Genomic DNA, 12927 nt, shown 5'->3' on the forward strand with positions numbered 1-12927 from the left:
AAAAAAAAAAAAAAAAAAAAAAAAAATTAAAGAGAAAGAAAGAGTTAAAAGAAATAAAAAGTTAAAATAACTATGAAAGATTTGACACATAGAAGAAAAGGTCTAACATCCAACTAACAAGAGTTCCAGGAAGAAAGAAAAATGTAAAGAGATCTATCCTACAAATGTGGCAGAATTAACGCAGAGAAATCTTTAAAACAAAGTCTCCAAGTGTTCACAAAAACAGCTGAGAAAAGGACCAACTTATGTCAGTCACCTCACAAAATCTTCAAACATTAAAGACAAATAAATGATCCCAAAAGCAAAAAAAATCATGTAGTCACCTATGGAGAAATATGTGAATTCATCTTCTCATTGGCAATACTACCTGCTAGGAGACAACAGAAAAATATCTTCAAAGTTGTAGGAGGTAAGTTTTCAATAGTCTCCTACACACAGCTAAATGGGAATTAATCAAATATGACCATGACCCATTAGAATGTTCACGGTATACAGCTTTAAAATGGAAGACAGACATCCAAGCTGAACCAACTGGGGCGCAGACAGTAATAACAAACCACTGAGATTTGAGATTTTGAGATCTGAGTTATGTAACTAGTAAGAAGGATTCAAAATATTTTTCATCATTGCTAAATCTAGAATCAGGGCATGAAGAGGTTATAAAGAAATAACCCTGGGGCCAGGGATTTAGCTCAGTGGTTGTGCTGCATGCCTCTCAAGCACAAGGTCCCAAGTTCAATCCCTGGTATGGAAGAAAGGAAGGAAGGACAGATGAACAAATGAATGAACCCTGAAAGAAGTGAAAACAAGAAATGGAAAACACAGGTTCTCTGCACACCTGGATTTGCCACCATTTGATCTTTTAAAAACACACAGAGTGAGGTCTAAGTAAAGGCTTTTATGAGTAACACAAAGTGGACTTTGTTTGGGATGCTCAGGTGCCTTTCCACCTTTGTTCAGGTTTTCCACCTCTATTGCTGAACGTAATAAATAACCTTTAACTCTAGAGAGTAAAGTGCCTTACCTAGACTCTAGACCTGGAGACATAAGAAATACTGTTCAAGAAATCCACAAGACGGCAGCAGAGTCCTCTTTTGTAGAGTACAAAATCAACTTGATTTTTTTTTTAGTAATTAATTCATTTTCATGCTAGCCTAACTTAGAAACTTATCCTAGAAAGCACTAAATAGCTGTGACCTTTATATCAAAGAAACAAGTGGATCTAAATACAATTAAAGAACATGGGGTGGCTTTTACCTAGATACCTGCACATGTATCTACTTTAATGTGTCTTTAACACTATTAAATATCAAAACACAGTTTGTAAAAGTTAGACCCCATCCTGGACATGACTCTTTTCACCTCCAGGCATCAGTAATGAACTTGGAACCCTAAGACAGAAGCTTCAGAACAAAGACCCTTCAGATGCCACCAGCCAGCTGCACTTGGGCATAAGAGAAGAAAGCCCACCACAGAGCCAGAAACAAAAACTGTATCATGGAGAAGAGGGAGAGAGAACAAAGAAAATTAGAGGTCTAAGTCATTTCATTGCTAAAAGACACTTTCTAGGAATTTTTTTTTTTTTGGTACCGGGGATTGAACTCGGGTCCTTGTGCTTGCAAGGCAGGCAGAGGAACCACTGAGTTAAATCCCCAGCCCCTCTAGGAATGTTCTTAAAATGTCAGGAAACCAAAGAAAAAGCATCCTATAAAGTTCTTACTTTTGCTGTACCAGTCTGAGAACCATAGAAAATCTTCACTCCAGATACAAATATTTGCTTCTTGTGAAGGGAGATATAATCATTTGTCATCAAATCCTGAGTTGCTTTTGGAATAGACGTCTGCGAGTTCTTGGCCTTGAAAATAAACAATTACACAAAAATCCATGAACTCTCCATCTTTTCCCCACTTCAGCAGGGATGAAAATGACCACAGGTACTGACCCATTCACGTATAATTCTTTCAATCTTTCTGCTTGTTCTCAAATATTAAACTCTTGGGGCTGAGCATGGTGGCTCATGCCTGTAATCCCAGCACTCAGGAGGCTGAGGCAGGAGGATCACTGTGAGTTTGAGACCAGCCTGGGATACACAGTGAGTTCCAGGTTAGCCTCAACTACATAGTGAGACCCTGTCTCAAAAAACAAAAAATAAAAAAACCAAACAAACAAAAAAAGATTCTGTCAATATTAACCTCTTGGGATAATTAGATGCTTTAAAAGCAGGACCTGCCTTCTGGATCAACATTCTGTCCAACGTAAAAAAAACTATAGTCTTCCCTTGGTGTTAGCCAGCTTTCTGTCCCTGTCACAAAATACCCAGGACAATCAATTGAATTTAAAATTCTATTTGGGTCCAGTTTTGGAGGTTTCAGTCCATGGCTGGATGACCCATGCTTTGGAACCTGGGTGAGGCAGCGCAACATAGCAGGGAGCAAAGCTGCTCACTTCATGGTGACCCAGAAACAAAAACAGCAAGGGCCGGTGTGCCCACATCCCCTCTCGGGCCCATCCACAGGGACACAGCTTCCACCCATGAGGCCCACTCCCAAAAAGTTCCATTGCCAACTAGGGCACGAGGCTGGTGACCGTACCTTTAGTTTACTGCCCTTTCTGGGGACATTTACCATCCAAACGATCATACCTGTCATCCGAGGGGGACTGATTCCATGACCACACAAATACCCAAACTGACAGACACTCAAGACCTTTATACAGTATAGTGTAATATCTGCATATGACCTAGCCATGTCTTCCCATGTAAATATTATGCCAACAGTTGTCATACTGTATTGAGATAATGGCAAGAAAAAGTCTGTACGTATTGAGGTGCAGACATTTGTTTTTCTAAATAGTCCCAATCCACATTTGGCAGATCCTATAGTACCTAAGTATACACAGGACCAATGCAGAACTTTCATCTGTAACGTCTCCCAGTGGAGCAGCAATAGAAAATTACTTCTGACTCCTAAGTTGTGGAAAGGATTCCTACCCCTTCAAAGTGTAAAGTGGTTGTTTTTCTTATAAAAGGTTAATTTCTGGGCCAGGGATTTGGCTCAGCGGTTCCACCGCCTGCCTTGCAAGCGCAAGGGCCCAAGTTCGATCCCCAGCACCAAAAAAATAAAATAAAATAAAATAAAAAATAAAAGGTTAATCTCTCATTACAAAAAAAGCATCCTGTATTCAACTTAATCCATTTTAACTTATTCTCTAAAAACTGAGAGAAGAAATGTTTAACCGTTGAAAAAAAATCTAAGGCCACGGATTTAGCTCAGTGGTGCAAAGTGCAAGCCCCCAAGCCGGGCATGGTAGCGCATGCCTGTCATCCCAGCACTCGGGAGGCTGAGGCAGGAGGTCTGCTGTGAGTTTGAAACCAGCCTGGGCTACATAGTAAGTTCCAGGTCAGTCTCGACTACATAGTGAGACCCTGTCTAAAAAAAACAAGTGCAAGCCCCCCGAGTTTGATGACCGGTACAAAAAAAAAAAAAATCTACAGACCAAACATAAAAGTGATTTAAAGTTCCTTTTAGCTTTTCTGTATTTGTCTGGAAGCATTAGAAAATCTGCACTCTTCAAGAATTTTGCTATCTAAATATTCTCTCTTTAAAAAGAAAAGAAAGAAAAACCATACCACTTACCTGCTTCTTGATGACAATTTGGAAAAAAATCCAAAGGCTAAGGCCAAAAGCAAAGCCCAAGTAAATGTAAAACCTGTTTATCCATAATGATAATAAAGGTGAGGAGAGGTCCCACACATCCAAAGAAGGATCTAAATTTAAAACGATACATACAGGTCATTTTGTTAAAAGTAACGTATTCGAAGATTTCTGTCTATCCCTGTTTTAAGAATCCAAAAACAAAATCAAACTACAATCAACAACCCGGCTAAGAAACCTAATTTTAATACTCTAACAAAAATAAAGACACTTAATGGGTAATTATAAGCTGATTTTGTCGTTATGCTTACTCCCTAGGTAAAACTGAAAATAGTAGCAACAAGTTCTTCCCTTTTTCCCATTGCAGTTCTTAAAACTTTTTACTTTCATTTAAATCGCTAAATTGCCCAGACTGGGCTCTACCTTGCGATGCTCCTGCCTCAGCCTCCCAGAGTGCTAGGATTACAGCTGTGCTATCACCTGTGCCCGACGCCCCTGCATTTTTAAAGACTTGCGGCTGCTAGTTAAAAGGCTAATAACTGACCTCACGCCCCACTCTTTGAAGAGAGACGCGCAAGGTCCTGGCCGCAAATACTGAACCTGGGGGCAACTTCAAAAGGCGAAGGCTGAAATCTAGTGTTGGCAGGTGCTGCAAGAAAGACCCGAAAGTCCCAAGCACGTGGGGAAGAGGGAAAGGATTGTTTTTTCTGCCTTTTATTTGGGCTGAGAAGCTTAGTTTCCTTCCAAACGGACCCGCTGGCCTCAAAAAGCGAAAGCTGAGTGCGATTCCCCTCGCCCCGGCGCGGCCGTCCCGAGCTGAACACCGCAACCTCTGAGGGAAGGAAGGGCGAGGACGCCTCAGCTCCCGCCAGCCAGAGTCCCTTACCCATTCTCCTCAGAGGCCGAGTCCCGCAGGCCGATGGGAAACCCAGGCCTCGGACCTGGAAAGTCTGGTGGCCGGCCCGGGGAGCGAAAGCTGAGAACAGTCACCACTCAGCATAAGACATGGACTGAGCTTTCAGAGCTCGGTGAAGCCATGCCATAGGCAAGCCCGCCCGGATTGGTCGGAGCGGAAGGAGGCGGGCCCAACCGGAAGCCCATAGCTCGAGGAGAGGAAGTCAGAGCGCTCTCTGAGCCACTGTAATTGGCTCAGAAAGAAAAAGGGGGCGGGACCATAGGGAAGCACCGCCCAGAGCTCTGGGCCCAAAAAAACCAGAACGGAGTCCTTCTGGGATTGGCTCAGAGAGGAAAGGGGCAGGCTCAGAGGGAAACACCGCCCAGTGTTCTAGAAGTACCTCCCAGAGCACCCTGCAACCGTCGTGGGAGTGCTACCAGCTCTTCCCTATTGGCTCAGATTCGGAAGGGGCGGGCCCGTCAAGACATGAGTGGCATTGAGGGGAGAGAGGACGAACTGGAGTGTAAGGGAGGGCAATAGTAGAGTATGCAGAGTGTGGGTGTACAGAGTGTGGGCCCTTTTGAATCTCAAAAGGAAAAAAGCGACTGTAGAAAGCTAGGATTTAGGGGGAAAAAATTAAAGTATGAATGGCTATTCCATGATATTGGGGAATTATGGTGAATCTCATTGGGTATCTCTTAAAGGTATATACTGAAGTATTTAAGGCTAAAAACCTGATTTAAAGTACTCCAACGGAAAACGGGGGATTAAACCAAGAATAGAAATGTGTTAGTAATGGTTGAAGTGGCTTTTTGTGGTTTTTGTTTTGGTTCTTTGGTAGATGGGGATCGAACTCTAGACCCGAGTTTGCGAGGCAGGGGGTGGAACCACTGAGCTAAATCCGCGGACCAACTTCGCTTTTTCTCGAATTTTTTAATGTTAAATTTTTCCCTTAAAAGGTTAAAGGGGGGGTGGCCCCTGAAAGTGTGGGGAAACTAAACATCAGCAATCAACCTGTCAGAGCTCATCAGGTCTTCAACTAAACACGTCATGAAAAAGCACCTCCCTTTTTGGGGTGCGGAAATCGTAAAAAGCCATAATGCGCAGGCGTAATTGTTAAAAAAAAAAAAAGCCACAGTGCGCAGGCGTAGTTGCTCACTACCGCACCCTGTGACGTCTGCGCAGTAAGTCAGCCCCTGCACTGTGGCGGAGGTCCCGAGTAAAGGCGCCGCGCGCTGTGCTGTCGTTACAGCTCCGCGAGCCGCCGGGTCGTCCCAGCAAGGCGCGGGTCTGTCCCGGCTTGCCGGACCTGAGATCCGGGAGCAGCCACCATGTCGATCTTCACCCCCACCAACCAGATCCGCCTCACCAATGTGGCCGTGGTACGGATGAAGCGCGCCGGAAAGCGCTTCGAAATCGCCTGCTACAAAAACAAGGTCGTCGGCTGGCGGAGTGGCGTGTGAGTGACCACGTCGCGCGGGCCCTGCCCAGAGTTGGTGTCCTCCGAATCGGCCTCCCTGTCACCGAGTCGAGATGACGGCCAAGCTGGGGCGGGGATGGAGGGGAAAGCTATTCCCGCTGCGGGCGGGAGAGGTCGCCGTCCTCCCCCAGCCTGGCGCCAGAACCAAGGGCTCATTTCTGTAGTTGGCTCAGATTGGACTGTTGTTTTGCGTGTGATGCGAGCTACAGCCGAGAAATCCTACACTGATGGTCCTTTCCCCGAGTGATGTTAAAGACTACGATCCTCGTTTAACAAATAATGTCACCGTTGTCGTACATCTGATGCCACCAATCCAGGAGCCCGGAGGTGTCGCCGGAGTGCGTAGTGAAGTCTTCTCTGCTGCCACCTAGGGGCCAGCAAAGAGCGGCGGCCGCCTGCCCCACCCCACCCCGGGTTCCTGGGGAGCCAGCGACATTTTTAATTTTCTCTAATTTTCTCTAGTAAATGGGAATACAAACGGGGATCCAAGTTTTGAAAATGTTCTCTCGACACTAAGGGTCTTTTAGGAATCTGCTGTCTCTTGCTTCTATGTCACTGCCCTCTTACATTTAGATGTCAATGAATATCCAGGTGTCAAGGGTATTCATTCACATAGGCCTTTGTTTCCTGCCCCCCTACCCCCGCAGGGAAAAAGACCTCGATGAAGTTCTCCAGACCCACTCGGTGTTTGTAAATGTTTCTAAAGGTCAGGTTGCAAAGAAGGAAGATCTCATCAGTGCGTTTGGAACAGATGACCAAACTGAAATCTGTAAGCAGGTAAATTCTGCCACCTGCAGCATAAGGGACCCAACAATGATTTGTAGCAAGTATCCTTTTGGGGGAGGAGAACAGTAACACAAACGGAAGTTCATGTCGGTTGGTTTGGTTTGGCTCATTGGTTGGTTGTGGGTGTTTGTTTTTGTTTTTGTATCAGAGATCGAACTCGGGACCTTGGGCTTGCCAAGCAGGCAGGAGAGCCACTGAGCTAAATCCTCGGTCCTGGTTTTGTTTTTTGTTTTGTTTTTTGTGTTGGTTTGGTGGTAGTGGGGATTTAATCCAGAGCCTTCAAGCTGAGCTTACATCCCTAGCACTTCATTGTTTTGAGACAAGGTCTCATTGAGTTGCCCAGGCTAGTTTGGAACTTGTGGACCCTCCTGCCTTGGCCTCCCAACGTGCTTGGATTTCAGACCCGGTTACAGTATCAATTCTAATAACAGTGAATGTGTATGTTTTCGTAAAACAACTCCAAATTACCTCATTTTGCACAGTTATTTTTATGTGGTATGACTGATAAGCGAATTTTTTAAATCAAATTTCTTTGCCAAGATTGCTCCTCCCCTTCCTGTGTCCAATACTCATTAAGAGAGTTTGAAGCACAGTATTCCGGTGCTCAAATCACTTCCCGTTTGTCAGTGACTAGAGTGGATGAAAATTAATTTTCTCCTCAGCTGCTAATTCTTGGGGTTACTTAACAAATAATGTGTGGTAAAGGAATATGTTGCTTAAAATTGCTGGGTTGGTTTTTTCAGATTTTGACTAAAGGAGAGGTTCAGGTGTCAGATAAAGAAAGGCACACACAGCTGGAGCAGATGTTTAGGGACATTGCAACCATCGTGGCAGACAAATGTGTGAACCCAGAGACAAAGAGACCATACACTGTCATCCTCATCGAGAGAGCCATGAAGGACATCCACTACTCGGTCAAACCCAACAAGAGCACAAAACAGCAGGTCAGTGGTGTGGATGTCCCCAAACACCAAAATGACAGGAAGCAAGACCTTTCAGGGATCACTTTAACTCCTCTTTTTAGATACTTTGTTTATACTAATCAATTTCCCATAAAAGTTGCCCGTGTTGGAGTGTACAGTTCATTAGTATATTCACAAAGTTTCAGAACCCACATTTCAGAACCTTCCCTACTACATAATTTGAGAAATTTTCATCACTCCCACCCCCAAAGAAACCTACTAGCAGTTGTTCCTTTTTCTCGCACTCTCCCACATAGCCCTGGCCTTGAGCCACTGCTTGTCCATACAGACTTATGTACTCTCAACACTTCAGATAAATGGAATTAGGCTATATGTGACATTTTCAAGATCCATCTGTTGTTGCAGCATGGATCAGTACTTTTGGGGAGTGGGGGTACTGGGGATTGAACTTGAGTCCTTGTGCTTGCAAGGCAGGTGCCAGAACCACTGAGCTAAATCCCCAGGCCATTAGTACTTTTTTTTTTTCAATTTTTTTGAGACAAGGTCTCACTATGTAGTTCAATCTGGCCTTGAACTCATTATAGAGCCCAGGCTGGTGATCCTCCTTGCCTCAGCCTCTCAAGTGCTGGGATTATAGGTCTGAGCCACCAAGCCTTGTTTACTTCATTCTTTTAATGGCTAAATATTACCCCAGTATATGGCAATACCACATTTTTTATTCATTTGCCAGTTGGTAGACATTGGGTTCTCATTTTTTAGTTATTATAAGTAATGCTGTCCATAAACTCATTACAAGAAATTATACGGACACTTTTTTATCTTTCTTCTTTTTTTTTTTGGTACCAGGAATCAAACTCAGGGCCTTGCACTGCTAAACTGCATCCTCAGCCCTTTTCATTCTTTTATAAATGGATGTTTAGTTACTTTTCTTGTTGCTGAGAAAAATACCCTGTACCCACAAGTTAAAGGAGAAAAGGTTTATTTCCTCTCACGGTTTGTAGAGGTTTCTGTCCATATTTGGCTGGCTCCAAGGCAGGGTGGCATGGCAGAGAGGCACTGCAGAGGAGAAACAGACCATGGCAGGGTAGACAGAAGTAGCAAGCAACAGCAGCAGTCTTCCCTTTTTATTGTGTCCCTTTTTATTCCATTCAGGGTATAAGCCTACTGATGGGTGCCACCCATACCCAGGGTGGGGCTTCCACTATCCACACCCAGAACTATGCTAAACCGATGTAATTATCACACCCCCTAGCTCCAGCCACTTCCAAAAAGCCCCACATATGAGTACATGAGGCTTTGGGGGATATCACGGTACAAGCTGTAACACCGGGTTTTATGGTAACAGTGTGTAACCTTTCAAGGAACTGCTGAACCATGTTCCAAGACAGCTGCACCATTTACCTTCCTACCATCAGTGCCACAGGGGCCTCCCTGTCCTGGGCAGTACTTGCCACTGTACTGTCCACCTTCTTTACTGTAACCATCTTGGTGGTTTCCTCTGGTTTTGATTTGCATTTCCCTAGTAACTAGTGATGTGAATATATTTTCTTGTGCTCATTGGTTGTCTTGGGAAGAAATTATTCAGATGCCTTGCCTTTTTTAAGACAGGGTCTCCCTGTGCCATTCAGATTTGCCTAAAAGTCATTGTGTAGCCCAGGCTGGCCTTGAACTCATGGCAGTCCTCTTGCCTCAGCCTCCTTAGTGCTGGGATTACAAGGCATGCTGAGATTCTTTGCCCATTTCTTAATTATCTTTTCATTGTTGAGTTGTAAGAATTCTTTCAGATTCTGAGTAGTAGCTCCTTATGTGTTTGCAAATATTTGTTTCCTATTTTGTGGGTGGTGATATCGCTTTCTTGATAATGTGTTTTTGAAGCACAGAATTTTTTTTTAATGTAATATCCAATTTTCCTGGGGTTTTTTCCAACGGGTACTCACGGTCTTCCTCTTGTAGCCATGAAACCTTTGCCTAATTCAACTAGATAAATGCTGCTTTGTCTGTATGGAGATGGAAGAGGGGACAGGTGGTAGAAAAAGGATCAAAATTTGATATATATGAGAAACCAGTTCCCCATGATGCATGTATTTAATATGTATCACATACACACACTAACCAAAAGCTTTTAAACAAGTAGCTGCTTTAACACTTTATAAAATGGTGTAGCAGAAACAGTAAAGAAATTGTGGATGTTCTCGATTTTGTCCTGATAGGCTTTGGAAGTAATAAAGCAGTTAAAGGAGAAAATGAAGATAGAACGTGCCCACATGAGGCTTCGGTTCATCCTTCCTGTGAACGAAGGGAAAAAGCTGAAAGAAAAGCTCAAGCCGCTGATCAAGGTTATAGAAAGTGAAGACTACAGTCAACAGTTGGAAATGGTAGGATGAAAATACTCTGATTTCTTTGCTTCCTGCTACCAAAAGAGATTATTTTCTAGCCATAAGTGTGTGACAAACATTTAGAAGTTTTGGACAGTAAGTCATTCCTAGAAATATCTCACATAGAATTAGGTTAACTTTGACAGTCTAAGAACTACATTGTACTTAAGCACACTTAGATTGTTTTTAATTTGGTTTGTAATTTTTTTTTTCTTTGAGACAGGGTCTCACTATGTAGTTGAGATTGACCTGGAACTCACTATGTAGCCCAGGCTGGTCTCGAACTCAGAGATCCTCCTGCCTCAGCCTCCCAAGTGTTGGGTGTGATTAAATTATTGACTACAAAATTATGCTGGTCATATTCATTTTAGATGAGAGAATGAATTGTAGTGATATTCTATTATGGAGCAATAGAAATAAGATTACAAGTTGGTCAGCTTTGTTTACCACAGAACATTTTAAATCTGCATTAACAAATTAAGTAACTAGCTATAAAGCCAAGTGTCATGGCACATACCTATAATGCCAGCTGTTTGAGAGGCTGAGTCAGGAGGATCGCCAATGCAAGATAGCCTGCACCATGGCAAGACTTGTCTTTAAAATAAAACAAAAAACAAAAAATGAGTTATACAGGATTGTTGAGTATCATGAAACATGTGACACTTTGAAGTTCTTTTCAAAATATTAGACGCGCCTTCTAAGTAGGACTTTGAAGTCTTTTTCATGTGTGGAAGTGATTTCATTGAATGATAAAATCTAGTGCTAACTTGTAAAATGAAGAAGACCATAATCTTTTAGTGCCAACCCTTCTTTTTACAACTGGGGAATCTGGTATTGCGGGGAGGGGTGTTTTCTTTGTGGTACTGGGAACTGAACCAGGGTCTCAGGAACGCCAGGCAAGTGCTGCACCATCGGGTCTAGGTTGGTGCCTTTATCACAGGAGCTGGTGTGGACAATGAGGGTGGAGAACAGGTGGGGCCCAGTCTGCCCTCCAGTCTGGAGTACTAGAGCAGTCAGGGAAGCAGCATGCAAAGTCAGAGCTCACGCTGCTGTGTTGGGTGGCTTCTAGGCTTCTAGGCCGATACAAGTCCACAGCTGTGATAAATGTTTCAGGTGTGCCTCATCGACCCAGGCTGCTTCAGAGAAATTGATGAGCTAATCAAAAAGGAAACAAAAGGCAAAGGTTCCCTGGAAGTTCTCAGTCTGAAAGACGTGGAAGAAGGAGATGAGAAATTCGAATGACCTTCATCAGCTCTGCACCACAAAACACTAAAGCAGACAGCTTCGCTGCTGACGGCACTCTCTGATTTCTGTGATTTGCCAAAACCTGCTCAAACTGTTCAACCTTTCTGTCTCTGGTCTAACATCTACATAAGTATACTGTGGGAATAATTCAGTTTTGATTGTAAGTCAAGGCTTTAGATGAAAGTTTAAAAAAAAAAAAACAAAGTTTAGAGCAGCATTTTGCTGCTGTCTTCTGCTCTTTGAGCTTTCCACAGTGAAAGCTGAGACACCTCTGGTGGATAAAAAGTTAAATTTTGTACACTAGGTAAGTAAAATAATCTGGGGAATATGTCTGATGAAAGGGGAGTATCTGCTGGAAAAGAGAACGTAGGACTCATTTGTATTTAATATAATCTGCGTACAGGGGTAACTACTGTATCATGTACTAATATAAACACTCAGTGACCACTTTGATTGTCTGAATAGATGTGCAGGTCTTAAATAATTCCCACTGAACAGGCTGCCATAAGCTAGTATTCTTGGTAAAATATAGTCATTTATATCTAATTCTTAAAATTTATAATATATATTAATAGAGCTAAAATTATATGTAACCAATAAAAGTTATTTTTATTAAACTATGGCTTATTTTAGACGCTTTCCTAACTCCCTTTCTTTTCTCTGCCTCTGTGGTTGGGCTGGAGAATTGTTAGGAGTAAATAAGCCGAAATGCAGAGTCCTGTTCCAATGACGCTTACTGAATATTATTTGGGATATAACATTTTAATCACTAAGACATCAGAGTTCAGGTGTCATAACTTGCTCATAAAGGAGCAAGTTTGTTTTATATATATATCCTCAAAAGATGCATTCTAGAATATAGAGATCCACTGAAAAGAAACATCCAGGTGTATTTTGTGGCCAGCAGTGTTTTGTTTTTTCAAATGAAAACCAGAATTCTTGAACAGGTTCTGATTTTTATAAGCACACCAAATTCCCTGCCAATATAAGTTCTTGAAAACATCTCATTTCAGTGTCTTCCTGTTAGTGCTAAAAGACATAGTTTTGTTTGATAACTCAGGAATGAGAAATTTCTTTTAACACTGAAACTGGACTACTGTTTGATGCAATCCTGAGAAAGCCCCTCATGGCTTCAGTTTCACTGTGTGCAAGGGTTTGTTCTGGTGCTGGGACTGACCCCAGGGCCTCTCACGCGTGTTCCCACTGACTCACACCAGTCCTTAGTTGCTTGTAAAGCTTGGCTAAACTTGGAAATGCTGTGGAGTGTGGCGTGCACACATCTAAGGTCCCAGCTACTCAGGAGACCAAGGTGGGAGGAACTCTTGAGTCCATGAGTTTGAGAACAGCCTGGGCAACAGGGAGACACCCCCTCACCTCAAAAAGAAAAAAACCTGAACTCCCAGGAGAAAATTTTATTTTTTCCTTAGTACATATTTGCCATATATAGTGATCACATTCATCACGGGTAAACTGTACCTGTACATATTATATCTTAATTCTTTTTATCCCATTTCTTTCGCTTCCCTTCAACTCTTCTCTCAATTCACAAAAGCTGTTTTCATGATTTTCC

The 12927-nt window shown here is 42.8% G+C and overlaps 2 protein-coding genes across 4 annotated transcripts in view; one reads left to right on the plus strand and one right to left on the minus strand.

Annotated features, from left to right (window-relative positions):
• The window catches only part of LOC104862780 (S-adenosyl-L-methionine-dependent tRNA 4-demethylwyosine synthase TYW1), a 182239-nt gene extending 177504 nt beyond the window's left edge, over nt 1-4735 (minus strand). The window contains exons 1-3 of one of the 3 annotated variants that reach the window (XM_033764905.1): nt 4540-4735; nt 3636-3766; nt 1721-1855 (exon numbers count right to left, since the gene is read on the minus strand). In XM_033764905.1, the coding sequence (XP_033620796.1) occupies nt 1721-1855; nt 3636-3766; nt 4540-4543 (270 nt within the window). In that variant the 5' untranslated portion in view covers nt 4544-4735. The remainder of the gene's footprint in view (nt 1-1720; nt 1856-3635; nt 3767-4539) is intronic. The other 2 variants (XM_010625014.3, XM_010625015.3) reach the window with 2 other exon arrangements.
• Nucleotides 4736-5673: 938 nt separating this feature from the next.
• Nucleotides 5674-11557, plus strand: Sbds (SBDS ribosome maturation factor). Its single transcript, XM_010625013.1, has 5 exons — nt 5674-6007; nt 6676-6805; nt 7558-7758; nt 9948-10112; nt 11226-11557. Exons 1-5 carry the CDS (start codon nt 5880-5882, stop codon nt 11352-11354), a joined length of 753 nt encoding a protein of 250 aa, XP_010623315.1. The 5' UTR covers nt 5674-5879; the 3' UTR covers nt 11355-11557.
• Nucleotides 11558-12927: the final 1370 nt, after the last annotated feature.

Source organism: Fukomys damarensis, unplaced genomic scaffold (genome assembly GCF_012274545.1).
Source record: "Fukomys damarensis isolate Sample0158 unplaced genomic scaffold, DMR_v1.0_HiC HiC_scaffold_17, whole genome shotgun sequence".
Lineage (NCBI taxonomy): Eukaryota > Metazoa > Chordata > Mammalia > Rodentia > Bathyergidae > Fukomys > Fukomys damarensis.

Coding starts and splice junctions, on each gene's coding strand:
- Sbds (XM_010625013.1), top strand. CDS start 5,880: ATGTCGATCTTCACCCCCACCAACCAGATCCGCCTCACCAATGTGGCC. Junction 6,008..6,675: donor GTCGGCTGGCGGAGTGGCGT/GTGAGTGACCAC, acceptor CTACCCCCGCAG/GGAAAAAGACCTCGATGAAG. Junction 7,759..9,947: donor ACAAGAGCACAAAACAGCAG/GTCAGTGGTGTG, acceptor TTGTCCTGATAG/GCTTTGGAAGTAATAAAGCA.